General features: G+C 44.0%; 1 protein-coding gene across 1 annotated transcript in view; it reads left to right on the top strand.

Annotated features, from left to right (window-relative positions):
• LOC132578363 (two pore calcium channel protein 1-like) overlaps window positions 1-22013 on the top strand; it is a 65273-nt gene that overhangs the window by 10926 nt on the left and 32334 nt on the right. Inside the window, exons 2-6 of the mRNA XM_060248311.1 lie at window positions 12091-12173; window positions 13214-13328; window positions 14997-15125; window positions 20233-20349; window positions 21076-21194. Of these exons, the coding sequence (XP_060104294.1) occupies window positions 12091-12173; window positions 13214-13328; window positions 14997-15125; window positions 20233-20349; window positions 21076-21194 (563 nt within the window). The remainder of the gene's footprint in view (window positions 1-12090; window positions 12174-13213; window positions 13329-14996; window positions 15126-20232; window positions 20350-21075; window positions 21195-22013) is intronic.

Raw genomic sequence — 22013 nt, 5'->3', positions numbered from 1 at the left:
ACAGAGAAGGCAGCATTCGTGCACATACGTTCAGAAGAAAAGAGGCATCTATTCCATAGGGTTTAGCATTGATCCGTTGTACATTAGTGGCTAATTTTTACTCAAGATGAATTGTGATCTTGCGGATTGCTCACAGAATTTAGCATCTGTGCAACTTACACACACACACACACGCACAAAAACGGCTGTGGATGTATGTCCTGTGAAAAGCGATGAGCCTATACCGTGCATCGCTGTTGAGTACAGCATTGTTCATATGGAAATTTATTAGTAAACATCCAGTCTGAACTGTCTCTTTTTTCAGAAAGGCTGGGGTAAAGTGTTCCCACATGAATTCTCTTCTAGCTGGGGATACTAAGTTGGCTTAGGAAGATCCAGCTGCACCCTAAGAATGGCAAAACCTGTTCCTGCATAAGGTGCAGTTGTACTTTTGCCACAACACAACGTTGTGTGGGGTGGGGGTGGCTAGCCCCCCTGGAATTAAAGCCTTGTAAACAGTTTATACGTCGTTCTACTTCTCCCCATGCTCTGATAAGTGTGTCCTACCGGGCTTGCACTTCTTGAACTTACTGCTAGAATGGTTAAAAGCCTCTTTGAAAACATTAAAAAAATGTTGAAGGAAAAGTTGGAGAAACGTCGACTGCGGGGTGACATGATAGAGGTTTACAAGATTATGCATGGGATGGAGAAAGTAGAGAAAGAAGTACTTTTCTCCCTTTCTCACAACACAAGAAGTTGTGGGCATTCGATGAAATTGCTGAGCAGTCAGGTTAAAACTGATAAAAGGAAGTACTTCTTCACTCAAAGGTGATTAACATGTGGAATTCACTGCCACAGGAGGTGGTGGAGGCTACAAGCATAGCCAGCTTCAAGAGGGGGTTAGATAAAAATATGGAGCAGAGGTCCATCAGTGGCTATTAGCCACTGGGTGTGTATATATATATATATATAATTTTTTTTGGCCACTGTGTGACACAGAGTGTTGGACTGGATGGGCCATTGGCCTAATCCAACATGGCTTCTCTTGTGTTCTTATGTTGCGAGCATGGCTTCTGACATAAATCAATTAACAAATGTAATTGAGAGAAAAAAATGTCAATCAGTGCATTTGCCCCCCCATAACTGTGGTGCCCCAGGAAAAGATGCATCTGAATGCCAAACCTACAGTCTCCTCAGAAACTAATTATGCATCTGATGACTCTGTTAAATGCTGCAAAAAGAAGCAAAATCTAATCTTTCAACCAAACCGAGTTTGCTTAACTATTTGAAGCTACAGAGGAAGAGTTCTAGGCTGGGGGAACAGTCATCTAGTCTATAATCATCTTTGTGAAATTCTCTGTTTTAATCTTAACTTTTATTTCAGCTCTACAGTTTATGACAATTGTACCTTATAATAATGCTGAGAATCTGCTTGTTAAAATGTAAACTTTTTATATAATTATCTCTTTATTTTGTTTTTCTTTCTGTATTCTTATTATGCTTTTTTAAAACTCACATTATTGTCATTTTAAGCAATAATTTTGATATATAATGCTACAGTTCAAAACTACACAAAGTGCCTCGGTCGGGTTTAGAGTACATGTGTGTCTAGAAGAATACCCATTCTAGATATTAAATCAGACTGAAGAGACCATTGTTCAGCCCCGTGTTCATTTTTTGAAAGTCCCACTAACTTCAATATATGTCATTTAAATTTATTCTTTGGCCAAATGCTAGGAAATGGATTCCTCTACATGGAGAAGAGTGGATGGGGGAGACCACTTTGTATTTGCTCCATGAACTTCCATGGCATGTTGTGACGGTAACTACTGTATGGTTAAGTTGTTATAATTTTCCTTAGATCTACATAGCCTTTAGACGCCGTTGTCATCTCCCCCCTTATGTTGTGCTCTAGTCTAATAACTTGTAGCAGATAATGATTTCCCAATTAAAAGAGCAGACCGTGTTTCAAACAGACTGCCTGCACAACAGGGCCTTCGCTCTTGCTTTCTGCACATCTAAATTTTTTTCCCTATTTATATTTTTATTACTTTTTTGAAGCAAACAAGTTAATATCAACATTGATGTGTGTATACAATGAATTAAACTTATGATAAGTTAAGAAACATGTGCCAACCCTTACATACATATCATAGAAATCATGGATGGGTTTTAAGCTATATAGTTGTGACCAGACACACTGATCATTTTTCATTTCAAGGTGAGAAGTCAACATTAATACAAAATTAAAAACTGAAGCAATAATACCATTTATAATATGCAGATAGTTACAATAATTTGCAATGTTATAAGCAAATATTACTAAGGTAATGTTATGAATGTCTAACTGCTTAATATGGACTATACATTGTATAAAAATAAAATTTCTTTGTTGGGTGATTTGTATTGTGGCTGGCACCCATAGTTCTGTGCCTATCAGACCACTTCTATTAAATTTTTCTTTTGACAAATTATGCATTTAAAATCAGAGGTTTTGGCAGCCCAAAGAAATAAAAATTTTAAAAAATGTCCATTGCATTGAAATGTGAGGGAAACTAATTACTTAAAAACATGTAACAAACAGACACAGCTCTGCACAGCTTTTGCACATGCACAAATGCTGTGAATTAGGGATGCCAACCTCCGGGTAGAAATCTAGAATATAATCCAACAAATAATTCCACTTCTCTTAAATACCGGTGCTGAGTCAATTAAATGCCAGCCGGAAGAGGACAGTCTTGCAGGCCCTGTGGAGCTGCACAAGGTTCCGCAAGGCCCTCACTTCATCTGGCAGTTGGTTCCACCGGCAGGGGGCTACAATTGAGAAGACCCTGTCTTTGGTTGATTTCAATCAGGGTTTAGGCTTCCCTATCCCCAGGTCCCAGTGGGGGATCCCCTGTTTTGACCGGCTTCTCCCCGCCCCCAGCCAGCTGGCCAGCGGGGGAAGCCCCGCCCCAACAGTCATCCTGTAGTTTTAGAGCTCCTGCAGGTTTAGAAACCTGCAAACAGTTTTTAAAATGTGTGCCTTTAAGGCTGAGCAGGAAGCAGGAAGGGCTTCATGGGAAAGGGTCAGTAACAGTTTTGTCGGAGAAGAGCCCCTCCCTTTCTTTTGCTTTCAGTTTTCAGAGCAAGTAAAGTTCTGCAGGAACAAGACCCAGTAAGTATTTGTGTGTGAGAGAGAGGGAGGGGGCAGGGGATTCCCTGGTTTGGAGGCCCGCCCCCCGCTTTAGAAGGCGTGAGGGGGGAGGGAAATGTCTACTGGGCACCCTATTATACCCTATGGAGAACGATTGCCATAGGGAATAATGGGGAATTGATCCGCGGGTATTGGGGGCTCTGGGGGTGCTATTTTTTGAGGTAGAGGCACCAAATTTTTAGTATAGCATCTAGTGTCTCTCCCCAAAATACCCCCCAAGTTTCAAAATGATTGGACAAGGGGATCCAATTCTATGAGCTTCAAAATATGGTGCCCCTATCCTTCATTATTTCCTATGGAAGAAAGGCATTTGAAAAGGTGTACTGTCCCTTTAAATGTGATGGCCAGAACTTCCTTGGAGTTCAATTATGCTTGTCACACCCTTGTTCTTGGCTCTACCCCAATATCTCCTGGCTCCACCCCCAAAGTCCCCAGATATTTCTTGAATTGGACTTGGCAACCCTACATCAGGGGTGTGGCCTAATATGCAAATGAGTTCCTGCTGGACTTTTTCTACAAAAAAAAGCCCTGGAACAAACTAGAACCAAAAGTAGCAATAAAACAGTGACTAGGGCAGCAACTAAAAATAGTAAAGCAATTCTGCCTTTTAGCCCATCAACAACTTGGGGAAATACAGGACAGACTTCAATGTGGCTCCTAAAGAGCAGACACTACTTAGCTGGGTGTGGAGAGGATGCTCAGTGATTGGGGTGCCACTACAGAAAAGATGCTGTTCTTGGCAGGTACCCGCCTAGCCTCTGAATATGGAATATGATGTCATGATCCTGGACCTAGTGAGGCCTACAGGCTCCAGAGAAGACTGCCTAGCAGTTACTACAGAAAGCCTACGTCTCCCAGGATCCCTTCTGTCACTCTGACTGGATGACAAGGTTTTGGAGGGAAACTAGCCCAGAGAGGGGTGGGACCTGTGAGGAAAGCATAAAAGGGCCAAGCACAGACAGGGTGTGTTCTCTTTAGAAAAGGCTGCAGGAGAGAAGGCAGCAGAAGAGATCTCTTACCCAAGGTGATGAGTTTTGGTATTAGAGCAGGGAATGTCTAGCTAAACACATCAGGGCATCTGTTTATTTGCACCCACCTTTACTGTATATATATTTCACTGTTTTTACCCACTTATAATTTGAACACTGTAAGTAATTGTTGTGGTTATCCTGCCTGGGTCCTCATGTCTCCTTGGTCGCAGTTAAGAGGTATTTACTAATAAGGAAGATAAAGGGTGGTTGGGTACTCTGGGCCCTCCCATGCAGACCCTTACTATAGTGGTGGCAGCCAGTAGAAGACCCTCCTAGGCCCCTGCTTTGTGACAATGCAGAATAGCACCTTTGCTTGAGCACCTTAGCAAACAGGTGTAGGGGAGAAGATAGCCCTTCACACAGATGGTCTGGAGTCAGGTTCGGAATGGAACCAGCACTTAAAACTGCCTGCGAATAAATCTTCTAAAGTGCTACCAGTTTTGCATGTCTTGCTTGTGCTACCCCTGCTTCCTCTTTGTTTTCCCTTCCTTTGCTGTTGTACTTCTGAAAGTTCTTCTCTTACAGCTATCCTTCATTGTTTGCTCTGTAATGGCTTGTACAGCTTTGGCATCTAAAGTAGGGTGTGTTTGGTGAACTGACAAGTTGTTTCTTCTCTGCCTCCCCCCTTTATATGGATTTTTAATCTTGAGGTGGATCTGGTTGCAATGTTCTGTAGTGGTTACTGCTACAAGCACATCCAACAACACTGGGGGACAAGAGGAAATCGTGCAATGGAAATTCTTTACTTGGGCAGCCAAAAACCGTTGGCGTAGCCACAGTTTTGGCTTTAGCATCTCAAAGCGAAGAGGGTGTGTTGTTCTTTGTTGCTGAAAGATATTCTAGAAAAAAGATGTGATTTTTCTTTCCCTTTCTCAGCTGCACCATTATGAAATGATTGCCTGTTCTCTAAATCATGATGTAGTATTTATGTGCATATGTTTACTGCTGCTACTTTTCTGTGCAAAACTGAGATGCCATTGTGATCTGTCTCCTGACCTGGGAGAAAGGGCTAAAACTGGAAGAAAGCTAATTCCAAGATAGAAATTATTTTGTTTTTGCTGTCTTTATCATAGTAGGTTACAGGCTTGATTACTATAGTGTATTGCCTTGGGGCTACATTTGAAGACTGTCTGAAAATGGTAGCTGGATCATTGACTGAGGCTTTCTGTAGGCAATATGTCTTCCCACCCCACTTTCTGGCTTGTGGTCTTCTGACACTACTCATATTACTTACAATTGACCTGTAAGATCCTAAAAATGGCTTGCATTGGAATGAAAGGCTGCTTATATTTGTATGAATCTGCTTATTTGTTAGATTCTCAACAGAGATCCTTCTTTAGTTATGTCTCACTTCTGAAGGCAAGTGGACAGCTATCTATCTATCTATCTATCTATCTATCTATCTATCTATCTATCTATCTATCTATCTATCTATCTATCTCATTCATTCATTCATTTCTGTGAATTTATATTCCGCCCTTTCCCACAAGGGCTCGGGGCGGATTCCAACATTAAAACTAACAAACATCAATAAATAGACAGTTAAACAATTAAAACATATTAAAAGTCAACTATATTGGCCCAATTTTCCTGCAGCCCAGATGGTAATAAGTGTTGGGAGGCCAGTTAGATGGTATAGCGAAATAAGGATGCCCGCTCGCCTCAGCCAAAGGCCTAGCGGAACAGCTCCGTCTTACAGGCCTTCTGGAATGGTAACAGATCCAGGAGGGCCCAGACCTGCGTAGGGAGCTGATTCCATTAGATTGGGGCAGGGCCGAAAAAGCCCTGACTCTGGTCAAGGCAAGGCGAACGTCCTTTGGGCCAGGGATGGTCAGAAGATGTTGGGTGGCCGAATGTAACAACCTCTGGGGCTCATATGGGAAGAGGTGGTTCCTCAGGTATGCTGGTCCCAGGCTGCACAAGGCTTTAAACATTAGTACTAATACCCTGAAGCGAATCTGGTACTCAGTTGGTAGCCAGTGCAGCTACTAACCATTCTAATGCTGTAGAGTTCACCCTCCAAAGCAGCCATTTTCTCCAGAGGAACTGATTTGCTGTAATTCTGGGAGATCTCCAAGCACCACCTGGCAGTAGATCCCTAGTGGTTACGGCTAGAGGAAATCATGCAACAGAAATTCTTTGTTTGGGCAGTCAAAAAGCCATTAGTGTAGCCACAGTTCTGGTAGATCCCAGTGAGATGCCCTCCTTTTTGGGGGTGCCCTCGTGGTGGAATGCCCTCGTGGTGGAATGCCTCCTTACTCATCTTGTGACATGACTGGCTGTTTACCCACTGTTTAGTCAAAACAGGGCTAACACTTTCTGAAAAGTGAATTGTGACTGGTTTTGTTACTTCTGTTTTTATAACAGGCATTTAGGCTTTTGGAACACAGGATCAACATCTCAACTCTGATGCTTCTGCATGCACATTAACACATTGTTAAATCTCAAAAAGGCAAAATTAGGGAAATGATCTAAGAAGCCCCATCACTAGGCATGCAAGCCCCATTCTGTTTGGGCCCTTCAAGGCATCTAGGCCATCAGCAGTCATCCCAAGTTTCAATTCATCAATGAACAGCTCTCCTGAGCTCACCCAACTCTCAGGAGGGGTTCCTAGCACTACTTTTTCAGTGCATTACCACCAGCTGGTCCATTGCAGAAATTCCTGACAAGAGGGCTGACACTCCTAGCTTTCCTTCCACGTTGCAATTTAAAGACCCTTCTTAGTGTCCACATATCCTGCTGCCCAATGATAGGTTACAACCAATTGCCTCCCTTCCCCTGGTGCATATTTTAGATAGCATGTTTGAATGGTGGAGTTCTGTGGTATGGAGAACAACTACCAGCATTTAAGATAGAAAAGTATGTATTTAAAAAAAATCTGTGCACATAACCGTACAGCAACCAACTGAGCAGCTCTATGCATGCCCTAGCTGAGCTTGTTCTAAAGCTGATTTTTTTTCAACTTAACAGTTATAGCATTCAGAAAGTCTTGGTCTGGGCTGGCTCTTTGTTAGCTTCATATGGCGGTGACAATCATCAAATGGGGCCCAGGTGTCACAGCTCCTTCTTCCAGATCACATCAGCCAAAATGAACATCGCAAAATGGATTTTATTCCTTCAGGACCAGGGAATTTGTTAACCCTTCTGTTCCATCTCCATAAGTCATTTGTGTCCTTCCCAGGAATAGATGCTATCTGGCTTACCCAAGTGTCTGTACCATCCAAGGAGTTGCATGCCTGGCAGGTTGCGAGATGGTCCTTTGATAGCTAAAAGCATTTACATGGCCAAGCCTTAAGGATGTTTGTGAGAGCCATCAGTGGTATGAGAGCCATTAACTTCTCTTCTGTTTTCTGTCCTTGCACTAACAGAGAAATTTCTTTAAATGAATATTTGGGGGTGGGGGGGGTAGTTATTGGATTGTAGTCCAAAATGGAGTGGATTTCACCAGACCAGAAGTGGCTCAGGGCAGCTCACAACACAAAATTTCATATAAATAAGATTTAAGCATAAAAACAGTTAAAATAATTAATACATTTAAAATTTGAAGACATTTAAACCATTTAAAACATTAGGGACAGCAGAATTCTAGTATAACCACACTTGGTTTCTTGTACCAGCTAGTTATAGCCAGCCGGAAGAGGGTTGTCTTACAGGCCCTGCGGAACTGAGCAAGGTCCCACAGGGCCCTCACCTTTTCCGGCAGCTGGTTCCACCAGGAAGGGGCCATAACAGAGAAGGCCCAGTCCCTGGTAGATTTTAAACGGGCTTCTTTTGGCCCGGGGATAACTAGGAGATTTTGAGTTCCCGATCTCAGTACTCTCTGGGGAACATGTGGGGAGAGACGGTCCTTCAGGTTTTGTTCTGGCCTGGCATCCAAACTGGAACAGATTTTTTTTTACCATCCTCATGACATCATCCTCTAATCATCCAGTCTCCATGCTACTCCCTCTCTAGTTCCAGTGTTTCTCAAATTTGATTTGGTATAATAGTTTCTGGAATGATAGTCAAATGATGATTGCCATGTATACGGGAAGGTGCTTGCTTTGAAAGTCCTTCCTGCAGCACCATCTTCCTTGTCACAGCCAACTTCCCCTCCTCAAGAGTGAAGAAGGGCTTTGGAGGCTTCTAAAAAAATAGCAGTTGATATTGTTATAGACTTAGAATGCAACAATTTATCTACTAGGTCTATGAATCCCCAGGGTTTTTTCGTTTGTTTTTACCTTTAAGTCTCTGGATCCTCTCATTGTAGAGATAAGGGGAAATTAAAAGACCTCGTTTGTTCATTCTTTCAAGCTGGGGATACAAATGAAAAGTAAAACAGTTTCATGGCAAAGGTATTCCTTTATTCTTATTTTTGCTATGAGCAAGGCTAGAGACTGATCTTAAAGAAAATGCTGGGAATTCAGAGGACCTGGTAGGTAGGTCACCCTCTGGGGTGGGGGTAAGCTGAGGTAAGGAAAGTGCAGGTAAAGCTGCTATGTGATTGTGTCTGTGTATTCACAATAGTAGAGAAGGCTACCCAAAGGATTATTGCCATGTGGAAGTAGCCAGTGATGGGGCGGGGGGAGAATGAAGTTGAGAAACAGCAGCTTGCGGAAATCTCTACATGCCTGTGACAGAGGAAGGTTTAAGTCCAGGTTTTCCAGGTAAAGTCCTCATTTCCATCACCACAGTGAAATAGGTTTTTATAGCTGCCTACCTACCTTATGTTCTGGGTTGACTGTTGCTTAGCAGATGGATTAGACTTCCCAACCCTCCCACCCTGGCGGGGGACCCCAGGATTTCCACCCTCTTCCCCCATTCCCCAAAAAAACGGAAGCGGGGGGAGGGGGGAAATGGCACCGGGGAGCATGGCGAGCCGCCCCATCCCGGAGCAGGCAAGGCTGCCGTGCCGCTGCTGCCCCCTCCCTGCCCACCGCAGCTGCTCCTCCGAGATGGGCCCAGGCTGAGCCCATCTCGGAGGAGCAGCCAAGAGGCGGCAGCTGCGCAGGGGAGGGCGAGGCAGGCCAGGAGCATGGCAAGCCGTGAATCTGGGCCCTTCTAGGACCCGGACTCACGGCTCACCATGCCCCCGGCCCGCCTCCACCCCCCCTCCGATTCCACAGCGGAGCGGGCGAGGCCGCCGCGCCGCTGCCGCCTCTTCTCCGCTTGCCGTGGCTGCTCCTCAAGATGGGCTCAGGCTGGGGATACAAATGAAAAGTAAAACAGTTTCATGGCAAAGGTATTCCTTTATTCTTATTTTTGCTATGAGCAAGGCTAGAGACTGATCTTAAAGAAATGCTGGGAATTCAGAGGACCTAGTAGGTAGGTCACCCTCTGGGGTGGGGGTAAGCCCATCTCGGAGGAGCAGCCACGGCGAGCGGAGAAGAGGCGGCAGCTGCGCAGCGGCATCGCCCGCTCCGAGACGGGGTGGCTCGCCACGCTCCCCGGCGCCGTTTCCCCCCTCCCCCCAGCTCCACCCCAGTGTCTCCTGGCTCCACCCTCAAAGTCTCCTGGCTCCACCCCCAAAGTCTCCAGATATTTCTGGGGTTGGACTTGGCAACCCTAAGATGGATGCTTCAGAAGAGGCCTGTCAGACTTGTGATGTCTTAAGCCAGGGGTGTCCAAACAGTGGCTCGGGAGCCACATATGGCTCTTTCACATGTTTTGTGTGGCTCTTAAAGCCCCCACTGCTCCATTGGCCAGCTTGGAGAAGGCATTTCTCTCTTTAACTCACTTGTCCAAGCCAAGCCAGCTGGCAGCTTGGAAAATGCATTTAAAGTTAAAATTGCTTTCTTTCTGCCTCTCCCATCTATTTTCCTTCTTTCCTTCCTTGTCTTGTGGCTCTCAAACATCTGATGTTTATTCTGCGTGGCTCTTACATAAAAGACAGTTTGGCCACCCCTGGCTTAAGCTGTATGCAAATCCATATGAATATGATAAAGGGGCTGGAGATGTTTGCTTGCCCAGAGATGTATAGCAGAATTATAGTCTAAGTTAGCCTCCTGGTGGTGCACTCCCAAATAAAACCCCCTTCTCTCAAATCAGAAGTGCAAACGTTTGCTTAGTGAGAACAGTCCTATCCCTGCAGCTGTGGTACCTTGTATAGAGACCTCGTGTTGTGCATTTGTAAAACTGCACATCATTGATATGAAACCTTCTGCTCATAATGTGCTTTGTTATCACCACCCTCTCCACTCCTCAGATTAAGTCAACCATGTTAAAAATTGCCTCAAGATCATGTTGTGACTATAAAACATAATACGGTTGTGCTAAATTTGTTTCCCTTTGTTCTTTGTTTCTGTGAGTTTATAAGAGATGACCACTTCATTATAATATCTCATGAGTCAGGAAAAAGACTCTCTTGCAAGACCTCTTCAGTAAAAAGTTAACCATTGCATCAGTAGCTAAACCATACCATTAAAATAATCCTCTGACTTGCGTACTGCATAGTACCTGCTGGTGTGCAGGCTTATATTAATCTATATATACTGATAAGCCCTCAGCTTAGGAAAGCTTATTTCAGGGTCATTTTCTAAAATAGTTTGGTGGTGGATAGCAATATAGCATTCTGGTTACCCTCTGAGAGCCAATATGCTGTAATAGTTAAGAGTGTCGGACTAGTATCTGGAAGACCCAGGGATCAAATCCACACTCATGCTACGAAAGCTTGCTGGGTGACACCTAGTTTACTGGGTAGTGGTGAGGATAAAATGGAGAATAGGAAAATGATGTAAACTGCTTTGGGTCCCCGTTGGAGAGAAAAGCGGGGGTATAAATGAATTAAATAAATAAATATTCTTTAGATTATAAGAAATGAAGCTTTTACTGCCAGGGCCAACTTATCCATTAGGCACAATTTATCCATTGTAGGCGTGAGCCCACAATACATTTAGGGGCCCACAAAAATGTTTTCATTTCTTTTAAAATTAGAAGGAGAAAATGAAATTTTAGGGCCCATGAAAATCTATTAAATTTAAATCTATTAAATGTTGAAGTGTTTAAAGTTATATCAAAAATAATTTTTAAGATTGATAATACTATGATAGAAGGTAGGGATACCAACTTCCAAGTGGGACCTGGGAATCCTTTGGAATTATAATTTATATAATCCTTTGGAATTATAATTTATCTCCAGACTACAGAGATCAGTTCCCCTGGAGAAAATGGGTGCTCCGGAGGGTGGACTCTGATATTGGGTGCTCTGGAGGGTGGACTCTGATATTGTACCCCATTGAGATCCTTGTTCTCCCCCGGCTCCACCCTCAAATCACCAGGAGTTTCCCAGCCTGGATCATGCTAATCCTATCCCCTGGCAACCCTAGTGGCAGGAATCCACAAAGGCAAAAGTGCCGCCCTAGGATGTACAAGAGCCATAATATGCAATCCTGTTTAGCACCTGGAATTGTCAGGCCAGTCAAGCAAGCTGATCCTACATATGTTGACTTAGAAGTAGGTTATGCTGAGTTTTATGCTCAAATAGACAGAGTGGTATAATAGGTTCAGACCCTTTCTCAAAGTTCACTATGTAATCTTGAGCTAGTTTCTCCTCAGCTTCAGGGTCCTTGTGAAGATACTTGTCTTTCCCTGTGCTCCTTAGAGCATAATGAGATAAAAATGTAATAAGTAATGGGACTCCCTAAAAAGTCCACAAAGGATTGCTGTCGTGTTTAGAAATTTCTCAGTTAATAGTGACACCTGTTGTGGATTGAGAACCAGTGATCCAGAAGGGCCAGAGTTAGATGATCCTATTCAAGTTGACCCCTTGAAGAACCCAGGAAAGTCTTTAATGGAAGAGAGGCCATAGAAAGTAGAAACATGTCCAGTAGGGGGCTGCTAAAATGATTGAAGAGTAATGTAAAATATAACTTCACTGAAAATGATCTTGTTCTTCTTTATCAACAGAGTCTTCTCCTGGCAGCAGCTTATGTCTATGATGCTCAGTATAACAGAAATATCCCCTTTGAGACCTCATCACAGGCAGTCAGGTAAATGCATGCTTTGGGTTGCATTTACTACACTGATGTGTGGTGGAAATGGCGCAAAATCCATGGTGGAAAGACTTTTTTCACACTGTCCCATTCATGCTTATACAAAGTGTCCACACTGGACCCTTCTCTGTGTTATTTGACCAGCAGCTCACACTTCCAACAGACTGAAATGCTGACACAAGAAGTGTTGAATGGCACTAAGCTTTTGGTTCTCTGGTTGCTTGCAGAACCTGCACGTCTCAAGGTTTCTACTCAATTGGGGCTGATCTGGAATGGTGCAATTTTTAAATTGGCTGATAAATCAGTTGTTTGAGGGGGTTGTGTTCTCTTTCAGTAGGAAGCTGTATGATTGTATGTAGATATCTGGCTAGAAAAAGAATAGAAGGGCATATTTCTGGCTGCATCTGTAAATCACTGGAAGTTTTTGCTTTTGTTACACTACAGCAATTACTCACCACCTGGATTGTCAATGCAGGGGAAATCTGGTTGCATTTTCTATTGTTGTGGTGCAACACCCAATAATATGCAGTTTCCGCCCTGTCTGTATATTAGGTATTGTATGGTGACAGAAGAGAAGTGGAACTTAGTGTGAAAACTTGTCATAGCAAAAGGCATAAGTCCTCCATTATGAAATTATGTTCCTGATGTTGAAGTTCTATGATCATTATGAGGATCTGGTGGCTATATCTGCTATCAATATCTGGGAGGGTGCTGAGAGATTAAACTCTTCAATATATTCTGGGTTTTTTGGCTTGCCTGATGACTATTGCTCACAAATTGGGGAAGACATGTGCTGGCTTACTAATGGATTTTTCAGGAGCCTTAAATTCCTGGTTCTATAGCAGAGTGGGAAGAAAGCCTTCAGTGATCCTTTAAGCTTGGGAGTCATGAGATTCCACACTTCTATAGCTTTCAGATTCTTAGAATGGTCATTTGGAATGGGTCAGGTGTTATCTCCACCACCCTTGTGGCATGTACTTGAACCAAGCTGCTGTCCTACAGATATTCTCAACAGCTTCTTTGGCTTCTCTTCCCAGGCTTTATTATCTCTATAACCACTGGGCTATGCAAGCGGCCACCTACTTCTTTATTTTTGTTGACCTCTCACTTGCCCTGTTTGAAGAACCGGCTGCATACCCACTTCCTTTCTTGGTAAGCATGTGGACATGACCCAGCCAATAATAACTGCATCCTGATGTTGGAGCTACATAGTGTGTATGTAACCTAAAACTCTGAACTCAAAATGCAATATATTGAACAGAAACTCTTCTTGTTTTCTTTGGCACCAAAGTGGAATCTTGCAACCTGAACCCATAATCATATTTTCCTGGAAGCAAAGACCTCTAAAGTAACCACATGTAAAGTTAGTTACTTGCAATTATGAGAATCTCACATAATGTCATACCTTGTGCTGTCCCAGTTTGAAGATTCCTACTGCCTTTTGCGGGGGTGGGCGGGCAATGTAAGCTTCTAGATTTTATAGTTGACAACAGGCTTGGAAAATAGGCAGACATGAGACCTGAGTCAGCTGTAGTCCTGTACAATGTCCAGAGACATTCTATGGAAATGGGCAGCCCTCAAGCAAAGGTGTAGCCAGCCATTTGTGCTTGGCCCAGATGAACATTGCACTGGGAATGTTCCTTTGGATGTGCTTCAGAAAGGGATCTCCATTGCTAGGAAGGAGTTACTGTGGCCCGCTTTTCTGGATTGTCTGCAAGTTCCCTGGCTTAGGGAAACTGACCTGAATGTTGTTGCCTGCCCCTGCTCCAAAAATGGAGCAATCTGTCCAAGTTACTTAAAAAAATTTGGGCAACCTTCCCTCTGTAAATAAAGCATACACCTTTATCATTAGCTGTGCATTAGTTTTGCAGGATACAGTTCAAAGTCCTCCCCTGCACTGCTTCCTGTTTAGTATACTTTTATCGTGCCCTTGTTCTAAGGGACTTGGGGTTCTCTCCGCCTCTGTTTGGCCCTCATAAGAACCCTGTAAGTTAGTTATGGACGTTGACTGGCCTAGCAAGCTTAAGCTACATCTTTATTGACTTCATTGTTTAAAGGACCTTTCTTTTTCACTTCAGTAATTTTGTAAATGTACACCCCAGTTTTGTAATCTGTGGGCTTTCTGTTTTGTAATTAGTCTATGTAAGTGCATCTTCTTCCGCTGTGTTTGTATGAAATAACAGTCAATCAGATATTAGATTAGTTATGAATGTTTAACACACATACAAAGAGTTCTTTTGATACAAACACACTTGCTATTAAAACATTTATTGTTAAAAATTGTACAGCATTTTGCTTAGGCTATTAGATTATATTCTTGTGATTAGAACTCTGGCCTCTCTGATATTAGTCCATTACACTGTCTCTGCACATTGTGCTTGTAACGGTGAGTCCTTTGCTATATGCATCCAGAGAAGAGGGAGACAGATGAGGAGGAAGGCAAGAGTAAGTCCAGTTTATGTTGCCTGCAGTGGCTTCTCTTGGGAGCCCAGGCTCTCCTTTACACTGATGCACAAGCAAGCAGAGACTCTGCTTGTGTAAAGACCACAGAGGAAGAGGGGAAATAAGACTTCCATGCCATCACATGTTGTCATGGAGAGACGTTCTTTGAAAGTATGCTGGAGGAGAAGGATGCTTACTTACTCCTCTTCTGTGTGAATCAAGGCAGAGATGTGTGAGGAGAGGAGGGAGAGGTTTTCACATGGTTTAGGAGGAAATGGGTTTTCTGGGAACAGGGATTTCTGTGGCTAGTTGCAAAGTGCGCTACGTGTTGATTCTTGCTCCTCAGTCTGACGCTCCTTTGTTTTACCAATTCCACAGGCTACCTCATTGGTTGAAGTTATGTGCCTTCTGGCATTTTTTGGACGACTCTTCCACTTTGCAAAAGTTACACCTCGTGATGTATTTTGGAAGGATGCAAAGAACATCTGCATCATGATAGCCACACTGGTCAGTTGCAACTCAAGGCTTTTCTCTCAAGCTGGGGTGGCATAAAGAGCAGTAGTGCAGCTGAGTGCTCTGAATGCCATCATTCCTTGGGGCTCCCTCCTGGAGAGCACTGTGCACGCTCTTGCTTGCAATGTAACTGGGTGTGGGTACCACTTGGTGGCCCAGTGCAAACTTTGTGTTCATTTAGGGAGCCTGGGAAACTAGCTAACAAATCATTTTAAAATTACAGTGAAATACTACATTGCGTACCAAACTGCTTGGTGGTTCATAGAAGGGAGGCAGGTTGTAAGTCTGAATTAGGACACTGTTCTGCTTGCATATTTGGTCTTTGGCTTAACGATCCATACATATGTATTGTTCCTCTTTAGTTTCCTTACTGCAGTGCTCTTCTGTGTTTTCTCCCTCTTTACTGCAATCTTTCCTAAATCTGGTTGGTACAATCTTTTTTGAAAGATTGTAATCAGAAGTGCCTAAAAAAAATCCTCTGGTGTGTGTGTGGGTGGGGGAGGTGGAATGGCAGGAGTGTTTATCTGAGGTAGTGAAGGGGAATGGTCATATACTTATGTTTGCAGTGCGGTGGAAGCTACGTGAAGAGTGTTCACTGTGTGGAAGCAACCTTGAAGTGTCTGTTGGGGACATGTATTAATTAGTTCCTGTAGGAAACACTGACCTGAATTAGCCCAGGCTAGCCTGATTTTCTCAGATCTTGGAAGATAAGCAGAGTCAACCCCAGCTAGTGTTTGGATGGACAACATCCAAGGAATGCCAGTATTGTAATGCAGAGGCAGGCAGTATCTTGAAAACCTCACAGGGTAGTCATAAGGCAGCAGTGACTTCACAGCAAAAACAAAACAAAATCCAGAAAGCTGTCTGTAATGTACTCAGTGACGAGACGTGTTGAAGGCAACATACTTTATTAGCTGGTACATCACAAGAGAGCGAAACGTGGTCCGGATCCCAATTATATACATGCCCCAGAACAACCCTTCATCTGGCCAGGTCCAATCCTAGCCAGTTAAACTTCCTGCCACAGATCTTGATTGGCAGAGCGTATTAGCAAGCTACATCCGGGGACCAGTGGGTTTCCCCTGGTCGCCTCTGTAGCGTTCGCTGTATTATACCCAAAGACTTGGATGCAATACATAACACTCCTCCCCCACTAGTTCAGGACACAAAGTCTTTCAAGTAGGCTGGTGCTCTGTGTTCCCTGGTCAACCTTCTCCCTGGTCGACCTTCTCGGAGAGCCGGTTTGGTGTAGTGGTTAAGTGTGCAGACTCTTACCTGGGAGAACCGGGTTTGATTCCCCACTCCTCCACTTGCACCTGCTAGCATAGCCTTGGGTCAGCCATAGCTCTGGAAGAGGTTGTCCTTGAAAGGGCAGCTGCTGTGAGAGCCCTCTCCAGCCCCACCCACCTCACAGGGTGACTGTTGTGGGGGAGGAAGGTAAAGGAGATTGTGAGCCGCTCTGAGCTACATCCGGGGACCAGCGGGTTTCCCCTGGTCGCCTCTGTAGCGTTCGCTGTGTTGTACCCGAAGACTTGGATGCAATACATAACACTGTCTTTCATTTCTTATAAACTCTAAATCAAAAAGTTCTTGATTTGCTTAGACTTTTCCATAAATGGCACTCCCTCTCCCCTTTTTGTACCTGTGAACTACCATTATCTTTTATATCTCCAATCATGAATAGAGCTTCTTACGTGACAAAGAAGTTTTGCCTAGCATTTAGTGTCGTCATACTTCTGGGGGAAATTTTGCCTGACATTTAGGATATCTGTCTCTAATATAGTGTCTTCCTATTTTTTTCTGTTGTTTTTGTTTGTGGGGAGGAGCCTCTTTCTTTTGCATAATTATGTGGCTGGCTCTCAGATATTTTAATGTCAGGCCTCACTTGCTAGCGAATCACTTGGTAATGGGTTAACTCCACATATCTGAGTGGGTAAATGATGAGTCCGGTCTTAGATTTTTACAAAATCCATTTATTTCACATCTGTTTTCAGGCAGGGTTGTAAATCAAATAATTCTGTCCACCCAGTACATTGTACTCCCTTCTGCTAAGCACACTGTACGTCAGACAGCAATGAGAAACTCTAGACTGCAACTCTAAGCAAGGCTTGCTTTTGAGAAAACATGGCTCTGATTGCATTTTGTTTCTAGGATCCTGCAGGGCAGTGGTTCTCAAATTGTGGGTTGTGACCCAATTGTTTCCAGCACTCTTGCAGGTGAGACACAGTGCTCAGGGCAATCTTAGATATTGGACAACAAGGCAGCTGTCTCAAGCCCCACTCTGGGAGGGGCACCACGTACCCACAGCCCTACCCCATGCTGAAGGAGAGGGGGGTGGGGGAAGCAAGCTCTTGCTCTCTTCATCGGAGGCCCAGGCAGCAGGCTTGCAACAGTTGTTGTTTGTGCCTGCTCCTTCTGGGGCTTGGACAATAGGCTTCCAGCAGTAGCTCCCACCCACCTTGCATGGGATGAAGACCGCCTAGGGTTGCCAACTCTGGCTTGTGAAATTCCTGGACTTTTGAGGGGTGGCACCTGAGCAGGCACTCCAGCAGAGTTATGATGCCACAAATTCCACCCTCCACTGCTGCCATTTCCTCCAGGAGAGCTGGTCTCTTTAGTCTGGAAATCACTTGGAATTATGGGAGATCTTCAGGCCCCACCTGGAGGTTGGCATCCAAAGGACCACCCCACCTGACCCTTACGGGAGACAGGCTGGGGGGTGGTAACAATTATGGGGACTCCACATGGCCTTTTGGCTGGGGCCTCAGAGTTGTTAAGACAAGGCCAGGTGGGCGTTAAAGCAGTGGGGGAGCCAAAGGAGAGGAGGCTCTATGGTGGTGACTATGTATTTGCCTGAGATAATGTGCAAAATGGCCATGAAATACTTGTGACTCAATAATGTTTTATATTTATAAATACTGAACATGGGGAAATAAACTTGTTTATTAACTAATTTTAGATTTTTGCGGGGTGGGAAGTCAGAGAAGAGGGAGAATTGTGTGGAGCTACTTGCAAGTGGGTAGCCCAAAGGCAAAGTGAATTGAAAAGTAGGATCCACTTGAAATGTTTCGGAACTTTTGGGCTAACAACAGTCATCCTTGGACCTTTGATGGTTAATATTTTTTTTGTGTGGAGGGGGTGTTGTACTGCCTGTGCATGAGCTGGGATAATCAATTTAAACCCTGTACAGAGAGACTTCTCTTAAGGCTCCAGCTGAGCCTTCTCTGCCAGGCTGCCTTCCCACATATGTAAGGCTATCCAGTGGCCAGCTACTCAGTGGGAGGCTGGGGGAAGGCCTTGGTTTTAGTCTGACAGCCTGTGGAATTCCAGTGCCTCTGATGAGGTTGTGGAAGGCCATCACGCCTGCAGCCTGCGGTGGGGGTGGTAAACTAGAGACATATGGGAAGCTGCTCTGTGCACTGCTTTTGGCTTGTGCTAAGATTGCAGCCCTAATGTACAACATATTTGACACCATATTCTCTTCTCTGCTGCGTAAGCCTCTAATGGAGTCTGAAAATGAGAGTGTAGAGCATTTGAAACTGAATGTCTAAGCTGAATATTCCATTTAAAAAGAGGAGCTGCAGCTCAGTAGTGGAGCATCTGCTTGTAGAAGGGCCGGTGTGTCTTCAGTTAAAAGAATATAGTAGTAGGTGATGTGAAAGGTCTCATCCTCAGACCCTGAAGTATTTTTGCCGGTTCCCTCCCAGCCACCGGCGGGGGATGGAGGGCTAGGCTTACCAGATCCAGGTTGGGAAACTTCTGGAGACTTTGGGAGATGGAGCCTGAGGAGGACAAGGCCCTCAGTGGGGTTCAGTGTCATACAGTCCACTCTCCAAAGCATTCATTTTCTGCAGGGGAGCTTATCTCTGTAGTCTGTTGATCAGTTGTAATTCAAGGGATCCGCAGGTACCTACTGGAGGCTGGCATCCGTAGGAGCCCTTGCCAGCCTGAGTAGGAAATAGACCAGGGGCAATGTCATGTGTTCAGTGTATCTTAACAGTACTCTGTATTGTACTCAGGAGGGGCAGCAGTGTTGCTCTGCAGTAGAAGAGCTAGATTGAGTCCAGTAGCTCCTGGACCCTCATATCTGCAATACTGCTGCTCTCCTATGACATGCTCTCACCATGACAGCTTTGCTCATTGGAGCATGGTCTTCTGCAGGTACCAGGCTGCAAATGGGCAAAATAAACAATTGCCCATACATATGCCTTCTCCACTGTGGTCCTCACTTTATGAAATGGTCTCCCCGAAGAGGTCAGGAAGGCTCCCACACTCCTGGCTTAATGCAAACTATGCAAGACCAAATTAGGCAAGAATGCTTTTCTATGCAAGCAGTAACTGTACACAGAGTTACTTAGATAAACCATTAGGGCCTGTGGCCTATGCTACTGGTTTAGGTTAGTGAAACTAGGATCCTGCTATGTAATTTTTGCATCATTAAATGTGTCATGTTAGTACTTATGCATTGCTTCAGTTCTGTTTTTAAATTTCTGGTTAGTGCTACAGCCCTAATTCCTATAGAATTGTTCACTGATTGTCTCATCCTATTGATTGTATTGACTCACTGTGTCCACCTTGAATCCAAGTGAAAAAGGCGGGACTATAAATAACCTACATAAATAAATATGATAATAGTGTTTGATGGGAATAAGCTTTCAAAATTCAAAACTCCCTGATCTGATGAAGGGAGCTTTGTCTCTTGAAAGCTAATACCCCAAGAATTTTGGTCTCTAAGGTGCTACTGGACTTGAATCTATCTTCTGTATTGTATGAGTATTCATTTTCTTTCAGTTATCTGTTTTATATGCCATTATCATCTGATTTGGGAAAAGCAGGAGATAGATGTGATTACATATTAACTTTAGGGGTGTCATTTCCAGACTATAGGTTGAATGTCTGATGATCAAGATGGGTAGTTGAGGTACCTGAACTATGTTGCGACTTCCAAGTCCTGAAACTGACTAGTTAACATATGTGAGTTCAGTCCATGGATATGGCTTGTCTTCTGAGCATCAGGAAAGCTGGATTATGCTATCTCATGGCTCTTTCTAGGGCATGATGCTTTTATTTTACTGGTTCACAATCTCTCTCTTTTCACCAGATGACCTTGGTTGATCTAATTATCTATGGATCTCTTAGGATCTCGAACATTCAGAGTGTCAGGTGGTCAAGACCCATGCGGCCCATCTTCTTAATAAACTTTGCAGAAAGTCGACAGGTAAAAAAAATGCTTGTATTTAGTGTTGCCAACTCCACCCTAGGAAATCCCTGGAGGTTCAGGGCAGCACCTGTGGAAGGGGGAATTTGGGCAGGGTTCTTTAGAATAATGTAGAGTTTGTCCTCTGAAGCTGTCATTTTCTCCAGGTGAATTTTTCTCTGTAGTCTGGAGATCAACTGTAATTCTGAGAGATCTCTGGACCCCTGAAGGTTGGCAGCTGACTTGTGTTTCTGAATTAAGCATGCTTGTTTGTCAAATTAATTGGCAACTTGTTGGTGGATATTCTTTATAAAGTGAAAAGGGCCTTGCTTTAGCTTTGTATTATGTCTTTTCCAAAGATCTTTTTCTACTTCTGAAATTCCTTTCTACTTTTTCTTCTCTCTTTATGCAAACCTGCAGGCTTTAGCCTGACCTAGCTTGAGGAAGCTAAAAGCATGAGGTAAGGTATCATTAGGTCCCTGGAAGAAGGAGAATATAACTTCTGTATGCAGGGGGAGAGCATGTAATGAAGATAGTAGATCCTGGGTTTAACTAGACAGTCTAACAAGATACTATGTGTGTGTGTGTGTCCAAAACCGTATCTTCCCTGAGGTTTGAAAATGGAATCACTGTGATCACTTACAGCTGCTCAGAATAGAGTCAAGCCAGGGGGAAAGAGAATTTAACTCTGACCAATGCACAGTTTGGTCTTCCTGCTTCTAACTAGTAGCTGCTTCTCTTTGACAGATCCGAAGAGCATTTCGTAGCATCCGTAACACCCTGCCTGAGATCACATATGTCTTTCTGCTGTTCATGTTCAGCGTCCTGATGTTTTCTCTTATGGCCTTGAAACTCTTTGGTGACAGGTAAGATTTTTGTTCATTTGTTTTATTTCCCACTTTTTCTTTCCAAGTGGGGACCCACAGATTGTTTTCAGTTTTTTTGCACAAAGGGGGGAACAGTTGTAATGTTTCCTATTACTCAGGTAAGACAATAAAATGGGTTACTTTCAGGGCTGCTTCCTCCCATATGCATCTACCTGATTTCCTGGATCATCAGCTGAGGCCCTCTTGTGACTGTGGGAGCTCAGTGAGTTGGGGGTGGATGATGTTGATGTCACTGTGGTCATGCAGTCCCTTCCCATGTGAAATGCCCCTTTTCTCTCCACAACTTGACTTCAATGAAAGCCTGGGTTTCAAACATGTGATGCTGGTGGAGATCATGAAAAGAGCTCCCAGGTGTAACATGTGCAAAAAGCAACAACTTTTTCTCTCTGTGTGTAAAGAGACTAGAGATTGGCGCTCCAGTGCTGGAAAAGGGCATTAGTTTTTTCTCATTCCCCATTTTCTCCAGTTGAAAATGGCCCTCCCAAATGGCACTTAGGCCATCTGTATATGAGAAAACTGCATTGTTTGTCTTCTCTTTGTTCCTCTACTCCCAGGTATAAGCAGCCAGGGGAGGGCATTTTAGCTTGGAAAAGTTGAGCCTAGGAGGAATTAGTCCCATCTCCCATCACTGTGGCTGCACTGTGTGGTGGGCCTTGCTTGTTTTTGCAGCCAAAACACATGCTGGGGATCTTAATCCCCTGTATTTTATATAGAAGGGCTTTCAGGAAGGAGCAGACCATAGCATTGGCTAAGATGTCTGTTTCCTGAGGTTTGATTCCCCCCCCCCCCCCAATGATT

This window comes from Heteronotia binoei, chromosome 1 (assembly GCF_032191835.1).
Source record: "Heteronotia binoei isolate CCM8104 ecotype False Entrance Well chromosome 1, APGP_CSIRO_Hbin_v1, whole genome shotgun sequence".
Classification (NCBI taxonomy): domain Eukaryota; kingdom Metazoa; phylum Chordata; class Lepidosauria; order Squamata; family Gekkonidae; genus Heteronotia; species Heteronotia binoei.
The sequence above is the reverse complement of the archived record's forward strand: the minus strand, read 5'-3'. Positions and strand labels throughout refer to the sequence as shown.